Raw genomic sequence first — 21,064 nt, forward strand, 5'->3', positions numbered from 1 at the left:
GCTTGCGCGTCACGCGACAGTCGGACGCCCGAGTTCTGTGGGGTCTGCTTTGGCTGCCGGGCTCCAGCGGAGGACGCCACCAAGCGCCGGTCGGTCTAACTGCGCCGCTCTCCTTCCTCGCGCTGCGCACAGACCCACTTAGGCTGTGCTATTTTCTTGACCTTGCTCCAACAGGCTTTGAAACGTCACCACCGATTTAACGCGGAGCCACGCAAGGCTTCTGGTCGATGGCCCCAGCTGGCCGAGCCACCCGCTTCCGCCAGCTGAGGTCTCCGCCGCGTCCACCGCCCCCCGGCAGGGGGCCCTCGAGCCTCCCGCTGCGCCGCGCTTTGGCGCCCACGTCCCCCAGGGCTCGCAGCGCCTCAGGAAAATCAATTCCTGCCCAAATTAGACCCATCTGGTTACAGATTTAATTAGCATTTGGCTCCGTCATTACTGGCTTGCAAGGTAGCGAGACACAAACGTCTGGCTTTCAGCACCGCCCCCACCCCGAAATAAGACTGGCAGAAATAAAAAGAGCATTCTGGGAAGTGCTTAATAATGCAAACCTCTTGCTCGGAATATAAACAAAGGGCGCAGAGTCTCTGGCAGGCGCGGCTGCTAGGCAGCGCGGCCGGGCTGCGCAGGTGAGCGCGGGGCGCGCCCAGCCTGCGCCGTGCGCCCGGCCTGGCGCGGAGCTGCGCGGGGCTGCGCGGGGCGCGCGCGGGCGGGCGGCCGCGTCTTTCTTCTCCCGGCGGTGATGTCATCGGGCGACGGCGTCCGCGGCCGGGGGGCGGCGGCGGGGGCGGCGCCCGGCGCCCGCAGGTTCCTGTGCATCTAATGAAAAGGCACTTGACAGCGGGCCAGGGCGCGCGGAGCGAGCGGAGCCGAGCCGGACCTGCTGGGCCGGCCGAGCCAATCGCCGGCGCCCAGCGCCCCATGGGCGCGGAGGCGGCGGGGGCGGGGGCGGCCGCGGGCCGGGCCGCCGCTCCGAGGTGAACGGCGCGCGCGGGCCCCCTCCCTGCGCCCTGCCCGAGCCGCCGCAGCGATGAATTCCGCCGAGCAGACCGTTACGTGGCTCATCACCCTGGGGGTGCTAGAGTCGCCCAAGAAAACCATCTCCGACCCGGAGGGCTTTTTGCAGGCGTCGCTGAAGGATGGGGTGGTCCTCTGCAGGCTGCTGGAGCGCCTGCTCCCCGGGACCATCGAGAAAGTAAGTGCCCCCAGCCCGGTCGGGCCCGGCCCGCGTCCCCGTCCCCGCGCGGCCCGCGCAGCGCGCAGGAGCACCTGGCGCGTCCCCGGCCCCGCGCGCCCTCCTTTGTGCGCGGACCGGGCGGCGCGGCGGGCGCGGGGACGGGTGGCGGGAGCTCGGGGGGCGCCATTGTGTGCGGGGCGGGCTGGGTCGGGGGAGGGGCCGGCCGCCCGGGGGGACGCGGCGGGGTCGGGGGAAGGAGAGTGCTCTGCCTGCGGAGAAGAGGGGGTTCTGCTCCGCCCTGACATTGAGTTGCTCCACGGCGCTGGGTGGTCGGCTTTGCTCGCTGGCGGCGACCGGTCACAAAACCTTCTTCCAGCGCGCGCAGCTTCCCGAGATGGCTTTGTTCGAGCGATTTTCGTCGGTGGCATTGCAGGGGGCTCTCGCCCTTCTGTTCAATGAGCCCGCTGCTGTGCGCGTTTAAAAGGCGCAGCCATCGTCGCCGAGGGCTGGGCTGCGAAGCCACTTACTACTTTCCCCACGGAGGATTCCGCTCGCACCCAGGCCGGCGCGGTGGCACGCCGGGATTCAGAGCCCTGCCTTCTCCGGGCTGGCTTGGAATCCCAGACTCGTCTCGACTTCACGCCGATCCGATCCGAGCGGACTGCTCCGCTGGTGGTTCCCCTGCGGCTGGAGCGTGAACCTTGACCCGCGTCTGCCAGCGATGAAAGTTTTCATCTCCCTCAAGAGCAGGGCGAGGGGATGGGACCAGCTTCTGAGAACCACGCGCCCAAATACGTCAAAAATACTGAGGTTTTGCCTCTAAATTTTTTTTTGGTCAATATACAATTTTAAAAATAAGATCAACAATTATTTAAAGGTCATTAAAGTATAGAATTTCAAGCATACCATAATTAGGAAGAACTATTGCATTTTTAACGGGATGTATTGACCCCCAGGCAGGACGACTAACAGTTTGTTAGAAGGCTAAGTGATTTGAAAAAGAAATTTTATTCATGTTTGCATGTTATGGTGCTAGATTTAAAATTAGGCCAGAAAACATGTTATTTAACACGAATTTGCTGTGCATACTAGTTTTAGGTATTTTTCTGACTTGGAACATATTTATGAAAACAATCTGCATTTTAGAATAAACAACTGCCTTGCATGAAATAGGGATGTTGCTTGTAAGTGAAACTTAGATGATTTAAGATGGGCTGAGGAGCGGATGTGACTTTCAAGGCACTCAGAGCACTGTTGTCATCTGGATATTGGTACCGCTGATAATAAAGGACAGATGTCGAAAAGCTAACTTTACCAAAATAGACTAAAATATGCTGTTCCATTTCTAAAGAGTGAAGCTTTAAGCAACTTCATGAGCTGTGTTGATAAAACGTGGCCCTCAAAGCATGATGTCGTTTGGCTTATTCACTGCCTTAATATATTGATTGGCAGACTTCAATAATTTTCTTTTTTAACTTTTGGAAAGATTTTCTTAGAAAAGTGTGCCATTCTTTTCATCTCTAAAACAACAAAGACAGGAATGAATAAAATGTTTAGTTTGAAGCAGATGGATTGGAACATGGCATATTCTGAAACTACAGTTGCATGGAAATTTCTTAGGTTGAAGCCATTGTTTTGTTCTCGTGAGCCCTGATTGGTTTGTTTTAAACTGACTATCACAATGAAAGTTTAACGTAAAGGCACCAATTATGGATAGAGTTACTGGCTCCCTGGTTCAAAGATAGGTTTTGGGAATAAAATATTAGCCATTTTCTGCCTCTGAACTCTGAGTTTCAGAAGTCTCCCTTTCCTAAGAGTTGCTTTTTTGTGTGCTTACACATGTTTGCACACAATATGTGCCACAAAGCACACATGAAGCCGGATGGCTTTTATTCGAATGTGGAAATGTGAATCTGAGGCTGTTTTCCCTTAAACAGGAACAGTTGGCGACTGAATTTCCCCGTGGAATTGGAAGGGGGGCCCCAGTTGCTGGGCAGTGGTGAGCAGCCTGTGACTTTAGTTGTTAAGCTTACAGCCTAAGGCCTAAGGCCAGCCCTGAGCCTGGGAGTAAGCACAGGCTGAAGAGGCTTTCCTTGTGTGCATGTTTCTCCCATTGGTCGCGTGCTTCAGAGCAGGGATGGGTGGAGGGGAGAGAGGACCTTCACTGGACTCCTGCTCATTTAGAGCCATGGGTTCCGGTTCCCCTGATGCAGTTCCTCCACTTTTCTTTCAGGGTAGAGTGGAGCCAGAGAGAGAGGGACTTGTAAGCGTCCCCTGAGCACTTTGCGTTATTGCCAGTGTGTTCTTCCCAGTGCTCCTGTATGCACTCTTGCCCTTGGGTTTCCTGGCGCCAGGCTGGCTCCCTACACCCTGTTCTGAAACACTGAGGCCAAGATGCCCTGAGACCGGGCAGCACAGTTCTCACAAGTTCACACCGTGCACATCTCTAGATGATCTAGCCCAAGGAGGGGGAACCTCGAGGGGGTCTTTTAGAGGACAAAAGCTTAATAAACACACGTTAGTGACAGTCTAATTCTCCCTCTGAGTGCAACAGTGGCCACTTCACCACACACAACTCCAGGGATGTGGCTCTTTCTGTGTCCCAGGAGACGAGAGCACAGAAGCTCCGTGGAACCCATGCAGTGTGCTCCCCAGGAGACCTGGAGCCACCAGTGTTTGGAGGATGTAGTCAGAAGTCAGAGGCCACCCCTGACTGTCCTGGTTGTGCACACCTGTCTCATGGTCTGGCCCCTGGAGGCTGGGGTCAAGGTGTAGGTGAGGCTGTGCCCCCCTGAAACGTGGGGGAGGTTCTATCCAGGCCTCGCTCAGGGGTCTGGGGCGCCTGGGCTTGTGATCTCCACATTGTCCAAATCCCCCTCTTATAAGGACATGGTCCTGTTGGATCAGGGGCACACTACCTGGTGTGACCTTTACTGATCACCTCTGCAGGGACCTCACCTGCTGAGGTACTGGAGTTAGATTTCAACGTAAGAATCTTGGGGAACAACTTGACCAACAGGTAGCATAACATATTTGAACCAAATTAACCTGTGAAGCACTTACTTGCCTCCCATGATGCAGGAGGATGGGGAGGACCTGGGAAGTTGAGGAGACCAGCATTTGATGAGCAGGTCAGATTTGCATTTTTCCTGATGTGTGGGTTAGAATCTGGTGTTTCCCCAGACCAAGGAGACCTTCCGTGGATGTGTAGAAACCAGCAGATCTGAGGCAGCACTTTCTTAGTGGACTCAAGACTTACTTTCTGCCCAGCTTAAAATTCTGGAGTGGGTAAGGCTGGGGTGGGAAAAGAAAGGGAAGAATTTAGAAGTGCCCAAGGAAGACCGTGCCTTCTCATGGGCCCTTGGGCCTCCGCAGCATGTGGTCAGTGATGCGTAGGACAGTTGAGGGGTCCCACCAGAACAGGTCATGTGGGAAGGCTATGCCTGATGTCTGTTCATAAAGATGCATTGATTGACTGATAAATCACTCATGGAGAAGTTGGGATGCAGACTATCTCTGGACCATTTTTAAGGTCCTTAAAACCCTGCAATCAGGATTCTCAGTTATATCCAGACTCTTCTAATCAACCTACCCTAATGAAGCTCTCAGAATCATTGATTTTACAATAATACAATAATAAACATTTTTTTTCGGGTCCCAGGATTGAATCCAGGGATGCTTTACTACTGAACCACATCTCCAGCCCTTTTTATTTTAAAACAGGGTCTTGCTCAGTCGCTGAGGCTGGCTTTGAACCTGTGATCCTCCTGCCTCAGCTTCCTGAGACTCTGGGATTACAGGCGTGTGCCACTGCACCTGGCTGATAAACATTCACTTTTGAAGCATGCGACTTTGAAGTCCATCTAGACCCTGAGCCAGTGTGATTCTTACTTAGGCTTTAGGCCTGGGGAAGAGCGGAGCTGGAGCTGTCTTTGCTGGTTCTCTCAAAATGAAGCACACAAAGTCAAATTCAGTTTAAACCAGGGACATCAGAAGAGGGCTCCTGAGAGCCAGATTGAAAACACTATGGTGTTCATGTTGGCGTCTCACATGTGCATGAGCACACACGTGGGTGCACAAATATAAGTGTGCAGACAGGTGCATGTGCACATGTGCAGGAATGCATGCACACTCACATCCACGCACATGCACACATACCTCTGGGTTGGTGGTTGGGGTGTTGCTGGTGGCATGATGTTTCAGGAGGTGTGTCATTGGGGCAGCGCTCAGCTCCTGGAGCTGAGTCCCAGGTGTGCTCTCCCAGGACCAGGCTCTCATTCTGTTAGCAGAGCTAACCCTGGAATCTGCCTGTTTTCCCTGCTTGCTCTACTCACTTTAATATACTCTTTTAAAGAAAAGAAGAGAGAAGAAACGAAACGAAACTTGCATCTTTCCGGAGTCTCAGGTGCCTTTACAAATTGCTCACCTCCTTTACAAGTACTCACCTCCTTTACAGATGCCGTTTCACAGTGGCGAGCCTGGCTGTGAGTCCCCCACTGCAGCTGGAGGCAGGAGGGTCAAACCCAGGTCTGTGACCTTTCCCCAGATGTCAGACCTGCTCCTGCCACCTGGACTGCATTTAGAGGAAGCTGGTAGTTGGCCCCTAGGAGTTGCAGCCCACACTGGGAAATAAGACAGGGCAAGCACATGTGGGCACCTTGGGCAGATGGAAAGAAGGATCAGGTCGTGTGGACCATCCAGCTGGGGTCTCAGGAAGAATGGGCATTGTGGGGCGCCCTCAGGAGGCATGTGCAGGTGGCTACCTGGGAAGTGTGCCCAGCCCCTCCCTGTTAAGAACAGCCCCAAAGACACCTGGCAGGGGCTCAGGTTGTCCTGTAGAGAGCTGGCCTCTCCTTGTCCTAGGGGTGCCTCTGGAAACTGCACATGGCCCATGCCTATCCCACCCTGTACCCTTATTGCAGCCACTGCAGGAAGGGCACCACAGAGGGCAGAGTCCAGCTCTGGGCTGGCGGCCCCCACCTGACTCTGGCTCCCGGGGCTTTCCTCCTTTTAGTGTTTACTCAGTTTCCATTTGTACCAAGAGGCACACACATATGTGCATAAATTAAAACTAAAGAGTCATACAGATGTTTCCTCGAATGTGCAGAGGTAACTAATGACTGTAAAATATAACAAATGGAGCTGCCTTGGGGTGTGTGGAGCTGTGTATTCTTGTCATGGGATGCTTTCATCTTTTTAGACTGGAACCTCCCGTGAGTTGGAGATCTGCCCCTGGTGTCCCTCACTTCAGGCAGGGGGTGGTAAGGGCACACAGTTCCTTTGGTCACACAACTGTGCCTCATGCAGTTCCAGGGACTGGTGGTCCTTAAGCCACAGGTCCCCCTACCTGAAGACCTGGTTCGTCTTCCAGGGTTGGATAGACCTGGCTTCACTGCTGCAGTCATTTGCCGTGTGACTTCAACAATCTGCCTGCCTTTTCTGAGTCCCAGTTTCCTCCTCTTAGGAGGATATGAATGCTCTCTGCTGATGGGAATGGCCTGTTGGGGCGATAGGGTGTCCCACAGTAAATGAGAAGACGTGCTATTGCTGTTGTTTTATCAATTGACGCTGAGGAACTTTCCACTGGGTTGGGAAATGCTGAGCTGTGATTTGAGCCTCAGAGCCACTCGGGTCCAGGAAGGTTGCTTTATTCTCAGAGCAGGTTCTTGTGGCTCCCTCCCCACCACCAGACACCCCTGTCAGCGCCAGGTCACAGCACAGCTGCGGGGCTTGTGGAGACGGAAGGGGCTGGAGGGTGCAGCCTGGGCACTCGGGTTTCATCATACAAGGTTTCATGAAGGTCAAAGGCCAGGAGAGCTGAATGGGAAAGGAGGGCCGGGCAGTGGCCTCCTCAGCAGAGGGCTGCCCCCAGCAACTTCCCCACTTTCCCTGTCACCAGGTGTGCAGAATTGGCTTAGGGACATCTGTCTCCCAATGCCTTTGTGTTTTCAGTTTTCCTTCTGAACTCCTGACGGTTCTCAGCCCACTTTTGCAGAGTGGTGTGTGTCTGCTGCTGTCTGTAGCTCAAGGACAGTAGGGCTGTGCCAGCATGGAAGATGTGCAGAATTTGCTTCAAACACACCTTTTTTAGGGGAGGGTACCAGGGATTGAACTCAGGGGCACTGAGCACTGAGCCACATCCCCAGCCCTATTTTGTATTTTATTTAGAGACAGGATCTCACTGAGTTGCTTAGTGCCTTGCCTTGCCATTGCTGAGGCTGGATTTGAACTTGTGATCTTCCTGTCTCGGTCTCCCTAGTCGCCTGGCCAAACACCTATTTTAATGAAGTCCAGTGGTGCTTACCTGTCACCCCAGCAGGAGGCTTTATCCTGGAGGACTGTAAGTTGGAACCAGCCTGAGCAACTTTGGGAGACCCTGTCTCAAAATCAAGATTAAGATAGAGCTGAAGATAGAGCTAGGAATGTAACTCAGTGGCAGAGTGCCCCTGGGTTCAACCCCCAGTACTTCAAGAAAAGAAAAAAGTTCATGTCTATGATCATTGGGTCTGGGGGTTCCTGTTACATGCATGCTGGGGAGGCCACCATGTGCAGGGAGACATCACATATGTGCCTGTGTGTGGAGCACCTGTCCAGCCATGAGAGGAAGCAGGGCCTTCAGTGTGAAGTGTCTCAGCATGAAGGGACATAGTGGTCACCCAGCCCAGACTCCTGGTGTGCAGAAGGGCTGGCTGAGGCAGCTGCCTTCAGCTGGGCAAGTCCTGCAGTCTAAGTGGTGTTCCCAGGACTGCGGAGGGAGACAGCCTCCTGGGATTCAGAGGGAAGGAGGGTGTGGTCCAGCACAGAAGCAGCTCAGCTCTCCTGCTGTCCATCGCTGCCCCTATCCAGAGCCTCTTTGCTTCCTTCTTGAATCTGAGCTGGTCTGACCCGGGTGGCAGAAGCGCCCAGTGCTAGTTTGTAGCCCAGCCGTGGAGGCCTTGAGCTTTCCACCCTTTCTCAGGCCCTGCCCCACCATGAGGATGAAGCCGATGCCTGGAAGCTGGCTGAGGGGCCCGACGGAGGAGAGCTGGGTCCTGGAGAGGCCGTCCTGGTCCAGTTGCAGCCAACCAGCCTGGGACTGGGGTGTGCTTAGTGGTAGAGTGTTCCCCCTCCCAAAACCTATTTTTCTGACTTCTAAATCTTCTAAACTTTCCACTGAATTTTTTTGTTTTGTCTCTACTTTGACTATTATTTTAAAATTTCTACCTAGAAATTTAAAAATTTGTTTTTAAATATCTGGTTTTCCTTGTTTCTTAATATCTGGTTTCTTTTTCTCCTTCTCTTCCTTCCTTTCCCTTTCTCTCTGTACCCTCTAATTCTTTTTAAAGAATATTCTTTAGTTACAGATGTACACAGTACCTTTATTTTGTTGGTCTTTATGTGGGCTGAGGATCAAACCCAGGGCCTCCCTGGGCTAGGAATGCTCTGCCCCTGAGCCGAAGCCCCAGCTGGTCTCCCTGCCAATTCTGGAACCACCTTGAAGCTCGTCCCAGGTGTGCATCAAGGTCTGCCTGGCTGTCTCTTGGAATTTGGTTTCCACGTTGGAGACTGCTTAGATCACTGGTGATGGGTGAAGAGCAAGCCACATGCCCACTGGCAGGGCTGGGAGGCTTGTGCCTGTGGGGTGGTCACCTCTGAGGCCCCTGGCAAGGATTGCAGGCCCTCAGGGAGACCCGCCTTGCCGTGGCCTTCCTCCACGCCCTCTCCCAAGTCTTGGGCCTCCTTGGTTCACTTTTCCCCCTAGAATAAGCCTCAGACTCCTGCCTGGATAGCTGCAGGTGGCCAGGAGGGCTGGGTGGGTGGCCCAGGCCTCTACATCCTGACCTCAGGTGGCGGCTGGTACTGCTGAAGGGGCTGCTGGTGTTCCTTCTCCTGGTGTCTTGGAGGAATCCTCCTAGAGCTGTGAGATGATCCTGCGGTCCCACAGGGTAGGTCATCTGCAGCTGGCTCTCCTTGCTGCTTGGTGTGGTACGCGGAGCTTTATCATTACACTTGGAGCGGAGCACTTTTCTTTTTAAGGGGCTGATGATATTCCCCTCTTTGTTCTGAAGAAACTGTATGTTCCTTTAGATCCTGAGAAAAGCATATGTAAACGCAGTTGGGATTTCCAGTTTACGCTGAATTGCTTAAGTCTAAAATGGGAGTCCATAGTCCCAAGTTGGTTTTGATTTTGCATAGCTTCTTGTGATGAAGTCTGGTTCTGACAGGATGTCCTCTATTTTGTTTTGTACACGCCTTTTTTGAAAGGGCCTAGTTTTAGCTGATTTGTAAATACTGAGGACTGCGATGGCCCTTTTTTCTCAGTTCCAAGGGTCTCACCACTAAGTCCCTGTTCCAGGGACGTTCCACCAGTTTCCTGTCCTTGATAGAGTTCAAGTTCATAAGTGGCATTAAGTTTCCATTTATAGCTAGCAAAGTTTCAGAAGTTTTTGGTTAGAAAGACAGATTTTCTGAAAAAGTCAATTGCTTTCTGAACACATGCCAAAAGATTTATGACTTTAACACTCAATTTAAGGGAGAACATTGCAGTGATTTTGACAGAAAATTAGGAGTTTCTGGAGAATGTTTCTGGCTCTGACTGCCTCTGTTGTGGACTCTTCAGGAAGAACCGGAGGCTGCCTAAGCAGCCAGCTTCCCTCCAGCCTTCCCAGAGTTTTCTTGAGCAGTCTCTCTCTGGCTTTCCTGTGTGCTGAAGAAATCACCTTATTTAAGATCTGTGATTATATAACTAATCCCACAACACACTGGTGCTGGTAGCTGATTTCTCCTAGCGGAAATGAATTTTCTGGTTACATTTATTCCTATTTTAAATGTATTTTTGTTTCTTTTGAAAACAGGCCCTATTAATAGCATGTGGTTGAATTGTTTACAGACTTGTGTCGAAGGTTAAGCTTCCAGAAAGCACCACAGAGGCCACATTGTTAAGGGGCAGGAGACTTCCGGCTTTGTCATCCACGGTTCCTTCAGGGCACCCCTGACAAGCACATCCCCGTGGCCATGCTGTGCAGCTCTCCAGGGATGGCTCTTGAGGGGCAGCAGCAAGCACGGCTCTGCTCGTGGCCTGCGAGCTTCCAGGGTACTTAGGGAGTGAGGCCCTGCTCACCTCACCTAGGCCAGTCTTTAGTCATCTGTGAGGGAGCTTCCACCTCAAGAAACAAGAAGAACGTGGGCAAATTAGACCCAGAGGAAGAAGCAAGCATAGTAAGGAATGGAAAGGGAGTCCATGAAACAAGGAGAACATTCCTAAGAAAAATCCATGAAACCAAAAGCTGGATCTCTGAGAAGAATCAGTAAAAATGATAAGCCTCTAGCGGGACTGATGGGAAAGGAGGAGACAGACCACTGACGTCAGGTGGCTGCAGATTCTGCAGGTTGCATAAAAAGGGTGTGTTTTTATGAACCAGTGAATTCTGTGGTGTAGATGAAATGGACAAGTTCCTTGGAAAACTCAAACCACCAAAGCTCACTCAAGAAGAAATGGGTAACTTGAATAGTCCTATTACAGAAATTACATTTATAGGTAAAAACCTTCTCATAAAGAAAATTCTAGGCAGGATAGCTTCCCTGCTGAATTCCGCTATACATTTAGGGAAAAAATAATGGCAGTTCAATAAACTTTTCTAAAAAATTGGACTTGGAGAATACTTCTCAACTTGTTAAATGAAGTCTGCCTTCCCCTGATTTAAAACAAAACAAAACAACCCCGGAGCTGCGGATGTAGCTCATTTGGTGGAGTTCTTGCATTGCATGCACAAGGCCCTGGATTGATCCCCAGCATCCCCCGCCTCCAATAAAAACCCTGGTAAAGATATTGTAAGAAAAATATCATAAACCAGTAATTCCATGAATATAGATCTAAAACTTAATTAGCCTATCAAATTCAGCATTATATGAAAAGGGTAATACATCATAACCTAGAGGGATTGATCTTAGGATAGCAAAGTTAGTTTCTCTTTTGAAAATCATTCAATACAATTTATGATATTAATAGGCTAAAAGAGGAAAACTACAGGATTATTTCAATAGATGAGGGAAAAGCACTTGATAAAACCCAATATCTATTCCTGGTGAAGGGGGCAGCACTCCAGATGTGGAAGACGGAGCATTTCCCTGAGACGGGCAACAAAACTGGGATGTCCAACCTTGCACTGGATACCTGAGGAAAGAGAAGAGGAAATCAAAGGCGTCCGGGTTGGAAAGGAACCCACAACCTGTCCTTGCACTGTGCAGAAAATTGGATGGAATCCGCAAAGTAGGCACAGGAACCACTAAGTGAGTTCAGCAAGGTTGAAGTACATAAGATTAATATACAAAATCAATTGTGATGTGTGGAAAGAAAAAAGGAAAAAAAGCAAGTATATTTTTATATATAGCAAAATGATCAGAAATTGGAATAAAATACATTTGGAATAGCAAAGTGAAAAGGAAGAAAAGAGAAATGATTGAGGATAAATCTAACAATAATAAGAAAGATGATGCGTGCTCTCTAAAAGCCCAATGCTGATGGGTGACATGGAAGAGGACCTGAGGCTTGAGTCAGATGTCTCTCTGGTGCTAAGATGCTGGTTCTCCCACGCTGATCCACAGCTCCAACAGGATCAGGACCAAAATCCCAGCATTTTTTTGTCCAGACCTTGGCAAATGATTTTCTTATCTTTTTTTTTTGTACCAGGGATTGAACTCAGGGGTGCTTAACCACTGAGCCATGTCTCCAGTCCTTTTTTAATTTTATTTTGAGACAGGATCTTGATAAGTTGCTGAGGCTGGCTTTGAACTTGGGATCCTCTTGCCTCAGCCTTGTGAGCTGCTGGGATTATAGGCATGCATCATTGCACCTGCTTTAACAAATATTTCTAAATATATATGAAGATGCAAAGGACCTGGGATAGCCACAGAACTGAGAGAAGGAAGAAGTTTGGAGGATGTGGTTTCCAGTAATTTTGAGGCACTGTCCAAAAGACACAGCAATAAATATACAGGACAGAATGGAGTGCAAAAATAGACCCACAAAAGACACCTGACTTTCAACAAAGGTGCAGAGGCAATTTACTGTTGAAAGCATGCTGTCTTCAGTGATGGTGCCAGAATGATTAGAAACCACTATTTTAATGAACTCCAGGCTAGGTGTCCCCAGCATACAAAAGTTAATTTGAAATGAATCACAGATCTAGATGTAAAGCCTAAACCATAAACAACCAGAAGAAAACACAAGAGCAAACATTTGTAACTTCGGCAAGGTAAGATTTCTTAGACATGACACCAAAAACATGATCTCTAAAAGAATTGATGAATTGGACTTAGTCAAAAGGAAAGACTTCTGTTCTTTGAAAGATACTGTTAAGAGAATGAAAAGACAAAACATAGATTGGGAGAAAATATTTGCAGATCATATGTGTGTTTAAGAACTTATATCCAGAATACATGAAGAACTCCTAGACCTCAATAAAGAAACAAACAATTCAGTTTAAAAAGGAAATAAATGGTCTGAACAGACACTTCACCAAAGAAGATATCAATATGGCAAATAAGCACATGAAAAGAAACTCGACTCCATTAGTGATAAAGCCCCAGTGAGGTAGGGCTGCATACTATATATCTGTTATCACAACTGCTGGGAAGAGTGATCATGTCAAGTGTGGGCAAGGGCAGGAAGGAGCTGGACTCTCACGGTTGGTGGCAATGTAAAATCAGACAACACTTCAGAATACAGGTCATGAGTTTCTTAAAACACTAAACATACACCTAACAAATGTTTTAGCCATTCCACTTCTAGGTATCTGCCCAAGAAAATGGTGTCTCCATATTGAGTCTTTCACAAATGTTCACAGCAGTTTTATTTTTAATACCCACAAAGTAGATATAAGCAAATGTTTCTAGCTGGTGAATTTAAAATTGTGGTATATCTTTACTACAGATAAGAGAATAGCCCAGAGCATGGTTGAGCCTCAATATTGTGCTGAGTGACAGAAACTGAGCAGAGTACACACCGTGTGGTTCTATTGATGTGGGCTTCCAGAAGATATGCGGTATCTCAGTGACAGTGGGTTGAGCCTTGCTTGGGGACCTGGGATGGAGGTGATTGCGAAGCCAGGGGCAGATGTGGTCACGGGTTTTGTGAGGGTGCGCCCACATTGGTGCTCGTCAGACTGCACCTTTGAAAGACCACAGCCCACTATGTGTGGGGGTGCCTCAGTTTGGGGCTTGTCAGTTTTGCCCTGTCATATGATTGTTTTTGTTGGTGTATGGGTTTTAACTCATCTTACAGGCTGTCTTCTACTTTTGAATCTAATCGTGATTCTAGAAAACATGTGTAGTGTACTTACATTTTATGGGGAAAGGGATTTATTACCAGAGACTCATCTTTTTATCTGTTCATTTATTTATTTTCTCCTCAAATCTTGATTGGGTATTCACTGTATTCAAGAATCATGCAAGGCCTTGGAGATTTATGACTTGCAAAAGTAACCCAATGGTGGAGGAGAGTAATGACATGAGCGGCTATGTTGTGAGACGTGCTCTGAAGGCGAGAGATGGATTCCATACGTGCAGCAGAGGGACCTACTAACCTTGGCAGATGGGGCAGGGATGGTGTAGGGCAAGCTCCTGTCATGCAGTGGCACTGGAGTCGAGCTCTGGGGGATGGGGTTCTATAATGGAGGAGGGATGGCCTGGCTTGGGGGATCCCTGGTGCATTGGGAGTGCCCTGGAGAGGCCTAGATGGCCTTGGACTGAACAAGGATGCCAGGAGAGATGGCGGGGCCAGGCAGCAGAGGGCCTCGTGGGCCAGTTGTGCTTTCCCAGGGTTTTAAGGAGGGAATAATATGATCAGCTGCATGTTTAGAAAACATGTAGAAAATTGTATGGGATTGTCTGCAGAGAGCTGTTGAGACCTGGGGTTAGGGTGGAGTAGGTATGCCAAAGAGATGATGATAGAATTGAGAGGGGTTCCAGGAACCAAGTTCACAGGGCTTGTGGTGGGTTGACTTGGGAAAGGCCTTTGGAGCCACCTCTGACTGCACAGCAGGAGAGGCGCAGGGTCACCTCTGAGCGAATCCTGCATGTGGCCTGGGCTAGTGCATGGAGATTGTGAATGGGTTACATGTCTTGGAGTGTGGTTGTGTGGAGCTTTGAGAGCCTGGAGGACACCTGGACTATATTATACACCGGGGAATCACAGTGCAGAGCTGTGACCTGAAGCTGTAGGAGTGGTGAGATTTCTCACCAGGAGTTGTGGTGCTACTGTGCGAAGGTCAGACTCAGCTGGGGGAACTTGGAAATGAATAACCTAGCAGTGCCCACGGTCCCAGGAGACTTAAGAGGGGTGGCCAATGGGCTTATTCAGTAGAGGGCACCATGACAGGAGGTGGGGAGGAGGTTGATTGGTGTGCTGCCAGAGTCTGAGTGTGTGCCACTGAAGACCTGCCAGTGCTGGCTGAGCTGGGGGGAGGGAAGGCCCACTCATGATTGGTCTAGGGCAGTGGGCACAGCTGGACGGGCCTGGGAAAACCTGGATATAGGGCCACCCTCATTACTGGTCACCTCAGTCAGGGCCCATGAGTTAGTACAGAAGAGAGGGTCTCTGGAAAGGGAGAGATTTGAGCTTGCAGGTTTGTGGGGATTGGAAAGTGCTGGAAACAGAACTGTGGGGTGAGACAACGGCTGAGCCCACAGATGCAGCTGAGGCTAGGCGCATGAAAACCCGGCACAGGCGTGTGGAGGAGCAGCAATGGGTGAGCAACTTCACTGTAACCTTTGTTAATAGGATGTGGATGTCAGGCATGCTTTTCTGGATAAAGGAGACTCTAGAAAACTGTCCTTTCCACTAGTTTCAGGGAAATATGCCTAGCATATTTTTTGTTCATTTCCCATGTTTTGAAATGTGCTTCTTTCCTTCTCAGTGGATGAGTCCATTGGTTTGAGTTCAATAAGTGTTGTACTGAGCACGAGAAGCCATTACCCTGAGAACTTCTGAGACCTTCATTCTCATCTTTTGAATGCATTAATGCTGGGTGTTTCATCTTTCCCCTTTGGCTTATCTGACAATGAGCGGGATTTTAGGTAAGGATGGAGACATTGCCCAAAACTAACTGCTCTCTGTGTGTTTCTGTCTTGCATTGGTGGCTGTTCAATTTGAGCATGTGCAGATACAGAGCTGGTCTCCACCCTCAGAGCTGCTCATGCAGGAGGCCTAAGCTAGGGTGGAGAAGCAGTATCCCTCTTGAGGTCTGAGGGACTGCTGATTCTGGTGGTCCAGGGGACCAAAATTGAGAACCATGACCCAGACCACTGTGAGTCACCTGGCAGTACTGCAGGTGGGGCCCAGCTGTGTTCCCAGGGGATCTTCCACAGGTGGCCCTTACATCTGGTGCGTTTCCCAGCCAGTGCCTTCTCACTTCAGGCAGTACAGTACCTGAGGTCTGCCTCCCTGTGGGTCTGCAATATTCAAACATGGTGCAGAAAGACTGGAGAAAAAAGTCCCACTTAAATTGGAAGGGGACTCGGAATTTACCTGAAAAGTTGGGATCCCCATCTGCACAGAAGTTTTCTTCTGAAACGGAAGAGAAACATGATCTTTGTTGAGAGACCAAGCTCAGAGGTTTGGGCAAGGTCTGGTGAAATGAAGCTTAGTTAGAGGCGTCAAGGCACTTGAAACACTCGGGTCAGGGCTAGGAGCAGCTGCGGGAATGAGGCGGACCCTGAGCTACTGTCGGTGTCTTTAGGACTGGGGTTTTCCAGGAAAGTGTAGGGTTTAACCCTGTGACTTGGCTATGGGGTCTGGGAGCAGCCCCAGGGAAGAGTCCTCAGGGGCAGCCCCAGGGAGGAACCCCAGGGAGCAGCCCTGCAGCCAGTTCCTACCATTGCTCCTTAAGGACAGATTTCATTTCATGGTGTTCGGCTGGCGGCCACTCCTGACACTGCCTCTAAGGGATGCAGAGTTCCTCCATCCACCAGGCTACCATGGTTCCCTGAAATCTGAAATAGCCATTGGGATTTGCACTGTCCTTCCAGTCAACCCCAAGACATGCTGTGGAAGTCACTCCAATTGCTGCTTTCTGTTCACTTGCCAATTGAGAATCCATGTTTTACTCACAGTCGGAGAAAACATCGACATTTTTGACAATTTCCAGCCCCAAGACTAGTTGCAGGAGAAAACACTAGATCAGGCAGGGGAAGGCTGGTGGGCACGGGAACTCCTTTGCCAGAGGTCGCTGAGGCCCTGCTAGCCGTGTTTCTCCCCCATGGGTGGTGCTGGAGCTGTCCACAGAGGGGGCCCAGCAGGTACCATAACGTGGCTTTGAGAGGGATGTTGATGAGAACATAGACCCCCTCAGCAAAGACACAACTGTAAAGAAGAACCCAGTGAAAGTTACAGAACTGAAGGACAGAGTCACCTGAGTGACACTCACTGTGTGGGCCAGCAATAGTGGAGAGAACAGAGGAAATGGCATGAATGTGCTCAGCACCAGTGGAGAACTCAGGCCTGAGAAACCTGAAGAAAATGCAGCAAGTTGCTGGGCTGTGCCCTCACCCGAAGTGCCCCTGGCAGGATGTTTGTCACCAACGGCACGTATGCCGTGTGGGTCCTGTTCACCACTTCCCTCTGTGTGTCCGTTTCTCCCCCTTTTCTTTGTGCCTGTTTCTTTTTCTGTGTCTCTCTCTCCCTAGCTCTTTCTGAATTTCCTCCCGTCTCTCAACTCTGAAATACCAGAATCACATGAGGTCTAGAGCCCCCTTGTGAAACTTAGGAAACAAATATAATGCAGGCTTGTGAACACACGGATATTAGGGATGCCTGCATGAAATGTGAATGACGGAAATGAGCCAGGCTCGAGGGAGCAGGCCAGCTGGTTGTGGAGACCCAGCTCAGAGCCAGTGATTTTCCTCAGTGACAGAGATGAGAGCTGTAACCAGAGCTCCTCTGTGCAGCCCTTGATGGACTGATGCCCTGATGCACACACAGGGAAAGCTGAGCCCTGGCCTTGCATGTGGGCAGTCCTGGGAGAGCTGGGCAGCAGGTGGGCAGCTGGCCTCCGGCAGGGTGGTATGACGGGGTATATGTATGTAAGTCATGATGGGAAGGGGTTAAGGTCTAAAAGCAAAATGAGTCTTTGATTTCTCCATCATTTTTCTTATAGTGATTGTATTTCCAAGTTTTAGGATAGTTCCGTCTCATGTCTTCCATCCCCAGCAGTGTACAGTCATGTGCTTGCTGTTTTGACCAACAAGACTGCATTCATGACAGTGGTTCCATAAGCGATATCACGGAGTGACATGGTGGCATGGTGGCTGTCTTGATTTGTGCAAATACACTCTGATGTCCACACCATGACGGAATCACCGAGTGACATGTTTCAGGCCATATCCAGTGACTGTATGTCACATTTTGGTTCTAGATGCCACAGCATCAACATCACTTTTGGTAGGTTTCATCAAGTGATGGTACTTAAGAGTGCCCTAGGCACATGCCCTCACTTTATTGACTCATTGAACAAATAACCCATTAGGAGCCAGATGGGCCACCATGAGATGTATTTGTTCAGACCAGTCCTCTGCTTGCAGAGAATAGCTATATAGTGTAGGGAGAAATCCGGTAAATGCAGCACTTAGGCACACTGGATAGCATCTTCCCCAGTGGAAGAAAAGCAGCATGGGTAGGGGCATGAAGCAACTAGGGTGGCATTGCAGCTGTTTGTCAGGTCATTGGCTTGGGGTTTCTGAGATGTGGCATTTGAACAGAGACTTGATGATGATCACAGCAAAGGGGAGAGTGTTTCAGCAGAGGGGATCACTAGTGCAAAGGTCCCGAGGCAGGAGTCACTGGCAAGTCCAGGAAGAGCAGAGCCAGTGTGAGTGAGCAATAGCTGGTAATAGTCAAGGAGGGAGCAAGGGGGTGGGCTGTGTAGGCCATATAAGGGCTTTTGATTATTATCATGCAGCTTTTAAAAAAAGACCCATTTTTGGTTTCTAGAAGCATTGAGCAGAAAAAGAGTCCCCATATTCTCTCCCTCCATCCCCAGCTCTCCTGATTATTAACATCTGGTGTGAATGACATACCTGTTAGAACTGGTGAGTAATACTGACTTATGATCAGCATCTAGTTTTCTGCTGCTACAACAGTACCATGGACTGGTGGAAGGACAAACACTGGAATTTATTTGGCTCAGGGTGCTGGAGGCTTGCAAGTCCAAGGTCAAGGGACCACATCTGCTAAGGGCCTTCATGCTACATCACAACATGGCAGAAGGGCAAACACACCCTCAAGAGACAGAGGGCAAATCAGGCCAAATTGATGCTTTTTATTAGGAATCCATTCCAGTGATAATGACATGAATCAGTGCACCAGGGCAGAGCCCCCATGACCACACACCCGCTAACAGTCCTGCCTCCCAACAGCGGCAGTGGCAGTGCATTTTCAACAAGAGCATTGGAGTGGACATTCAGATCACAGCAATGAACTGAAGCCCATGGTTCCTGTGATCGCTCATCTTGTACATTGCTTGGGTCCTGATAAATGTACAATGACATATCCACTTTATAGTATTGTATAGCACAGTGTCACTGCCCTAAAATCCTCTGCCCCCTTACACTCCTTCCCTTCAGCCCTAGACAACTACTGATCTGTCTCCACAGCTTTGTCTTTTCCAGAATGTTATATATCTGAAATCATATAGTTTTCCCCACTGGCTTCTTTCAATATACATTTAAGGTTCCTCCATCTTTTCATAGTTTGATGGTGCACTTCTTTTTTTTATTTTTATTTTTTTGAATAACATGTTATTTGATATACCATTATTTGTTTATCCATTCATATCCTGGTAAATTCCAAGTATTAGAGATTATGAGTAAAGCTGATAAAGACATCTGCTTACAGATTTTGTGTGGACCTAAGTTCTTAAAAAACTCATTTGGAGGGCTGTGGCTGTGGCTCAGCAGTAGTGCACTTGCCTGGCACGTGTGAGGCATTGGGTTCTATTCTCAGCACCACATATAAATAAATAAAATAAAGATCTATCAACAACTAGAAGAATGTTTTTTTAAAAAAAACTCATTTGGGTAAACACCAAGGGGCACAATTGCAGGCTTGTATGATAAGACTACATTTAGCTTATAAGAAACCACCAATTGCCTTCCAACGTGGCTGTACCATTTTGTATTTCTTCGGGCATGAATGTGAATTCTTGATGCTCCACATCCTCACCAGCATTTGGTGTTGTCGGTGTTCTGGATTTGGTTCATTTAAATCTGTGTGTAGTGATACTGTGCTTTAATCTTCATCCCCCTGGTGATGTATAACAGGGCGCGTCTTTTCACATGTTTACTTGTGCTATGGTTTGGGAAAGTGTCCCTCAAAGGCCCATATGTTGAAGGCTTGGTCCCAGCCTATGGTGCTACTGGGAGATGGTATAACTTTTTAACAGGTGGGGTCCTAGTGGGAGGAAGTCGAGTCACTGGGGCATGTCCTTGAAGGGAGTATTATGATCCTGGCCCCTTCTGCCACATGGTCCTGCCTTGCCACAGGCCCCAAAGTAATAAGAGCCAAATGACCATGGACTGAAACCTCTCAACCATGAGCCAAAGTAAATCCTTCCTCTTTATAAACTGATTTACTTCAGGTATTTGTTCCAGTAACAGAAAGCTGACTAACAACTGGCATCTACGAATCTTCTTTGTTGTCTCTTCAGGTCTTTTGCCTTTTTTTTTTTTTGGTGGTACTGGGGGTTGAATCCAGGACTGCTCTACCACAAAACCATATCCCCAAATCTTTTTATTTTTTGAGACAGAGTCTTGCTACATGTTGAGGCTGGCCTTGAACTTGTGATTCTCCTGACTCAGCCTCCAAAGTTGCTGGCATTACAGGTGTGTATTGTCAAGCCTGGCTTCTTTTGCCCATTAATTTTTTTCCTTATTGTTAATTTTTAAGAATTCTTTGTATATTTAGGATACAAGTCTTTGGCTGTGTGTTTTGCAGATCCTTCTTTTACCAGTCTGTGGTTTGTCTTCTCATTTTCTTATAGGAATTGGCTTTTTCTCTGCATGAAAAAGTGTGGAACTTTTAAGGGTTTTGGGCAGAGAAGTGATGTGACTTCTGGTTTGATGTATAAATAAGCAGTGAAATACCTCAGTTATAGTAATATGAACAGACTTCTTGTGTATATACTGGCAGCCTTATCTTCAACTAATGAAGGTCAGTTTGTCTAAGTGGTTTTTAAAAATTTTATTTCCTCAAGTATGACTGCTGTGCATCTTATTGATAACTGTGCTCTATTTACTCAGGTCACATTCTGCCAATAACTTGAGTGTTGGGTGGCAGTGAGGTTTCACATCAGCTTTTGGCCACTTATTGATAATATGAAAGTCTCATTGGCCCTGAATTTTTCCTGCAGTTTTTTTTTTTTTTCCTTAACCTCCTCCAAGCACCCTGAGCTAGTGCTGTTCCTCACCTTCCTCCTGGCCTGGCTCTTGGCTATCCTTGCTAGGGCAAGGCTCACCTGCTATTTATAGAGATGTGCTTAGCCCTGGTGTCCTCTGCTGTTCCCAACCCCTTAGTTGTTTCTTCCTGAGTGAAGGCCTCCCTTTTGCTTCACTGGCTCCTCTGCACAATGTGCCAGTGCTCTCTGCACTCCTTCAGTGACCTCTCAAACATGGACCAAAATGGAACTCTTCCCAAGTGGTCATGTCCCATCTTCTGTAATATGGCTCTGAGGCTTCTCCTTGCCATAAATGCAGCTTCTTGAGCAGTTTAAAAAGCACAGACTGGTCCTTCAGCTGGGAAGGATTGGAACAAAGGCTACTGCCTGGAGTGCCCAGTCACAGATGGTGTCACTGTGTGTGCAGGGGTGTGTGGGAGAGTCCTCAGAAGTGAATCTGAGTAGTTGTCAAACCAAATGGGAA

The 21,064-nt window shown here is 48.9% G+C and overlaps 1 protein-coding gene across 2 annotated transcripts in view; it reads left to right on the plus strand.

Moving 5' to 3' along the window:
• The first annotated feature begins 1,027 nt into the window (after positions 1–1,027).
• Positions 1,028–21,064, plus strand: part of Arhgef7 (Rho guanine nucleotide exchange factor 7) — a 135,775-nt gene continuing 115,738 nt past the window's right edge. For both annotated transcript variants that reach the window (XM_076872629.1, XM_076872624.1), the window contains exon 1: positions 1,028–1,192. In XM_076872629.1, coding sequence (XP_076728744.1) covers positions 1,028–1,192 — 165 coding nt within the window. The remainder of the gene's footprint in view (positions 1,193–21,064) is intronic.

The sequence above is a fragment of the Callospermophilus lateralis genome, chromosome 12 (genome assembly GCF_048772815.1).
Source record: "Callospermophilus lateralis isolate mCalLat2 chromosome 12, mCalLat2.hap1, whole genome shotgun sequence".
NCBI classification, from domain to species: domain Eukaryota; kingdom Metazoa; phylum Chordata; class Mammalia; order Rodentia; family Sciuridae; genus Callospermophilus; species Callospermophilus lateralis.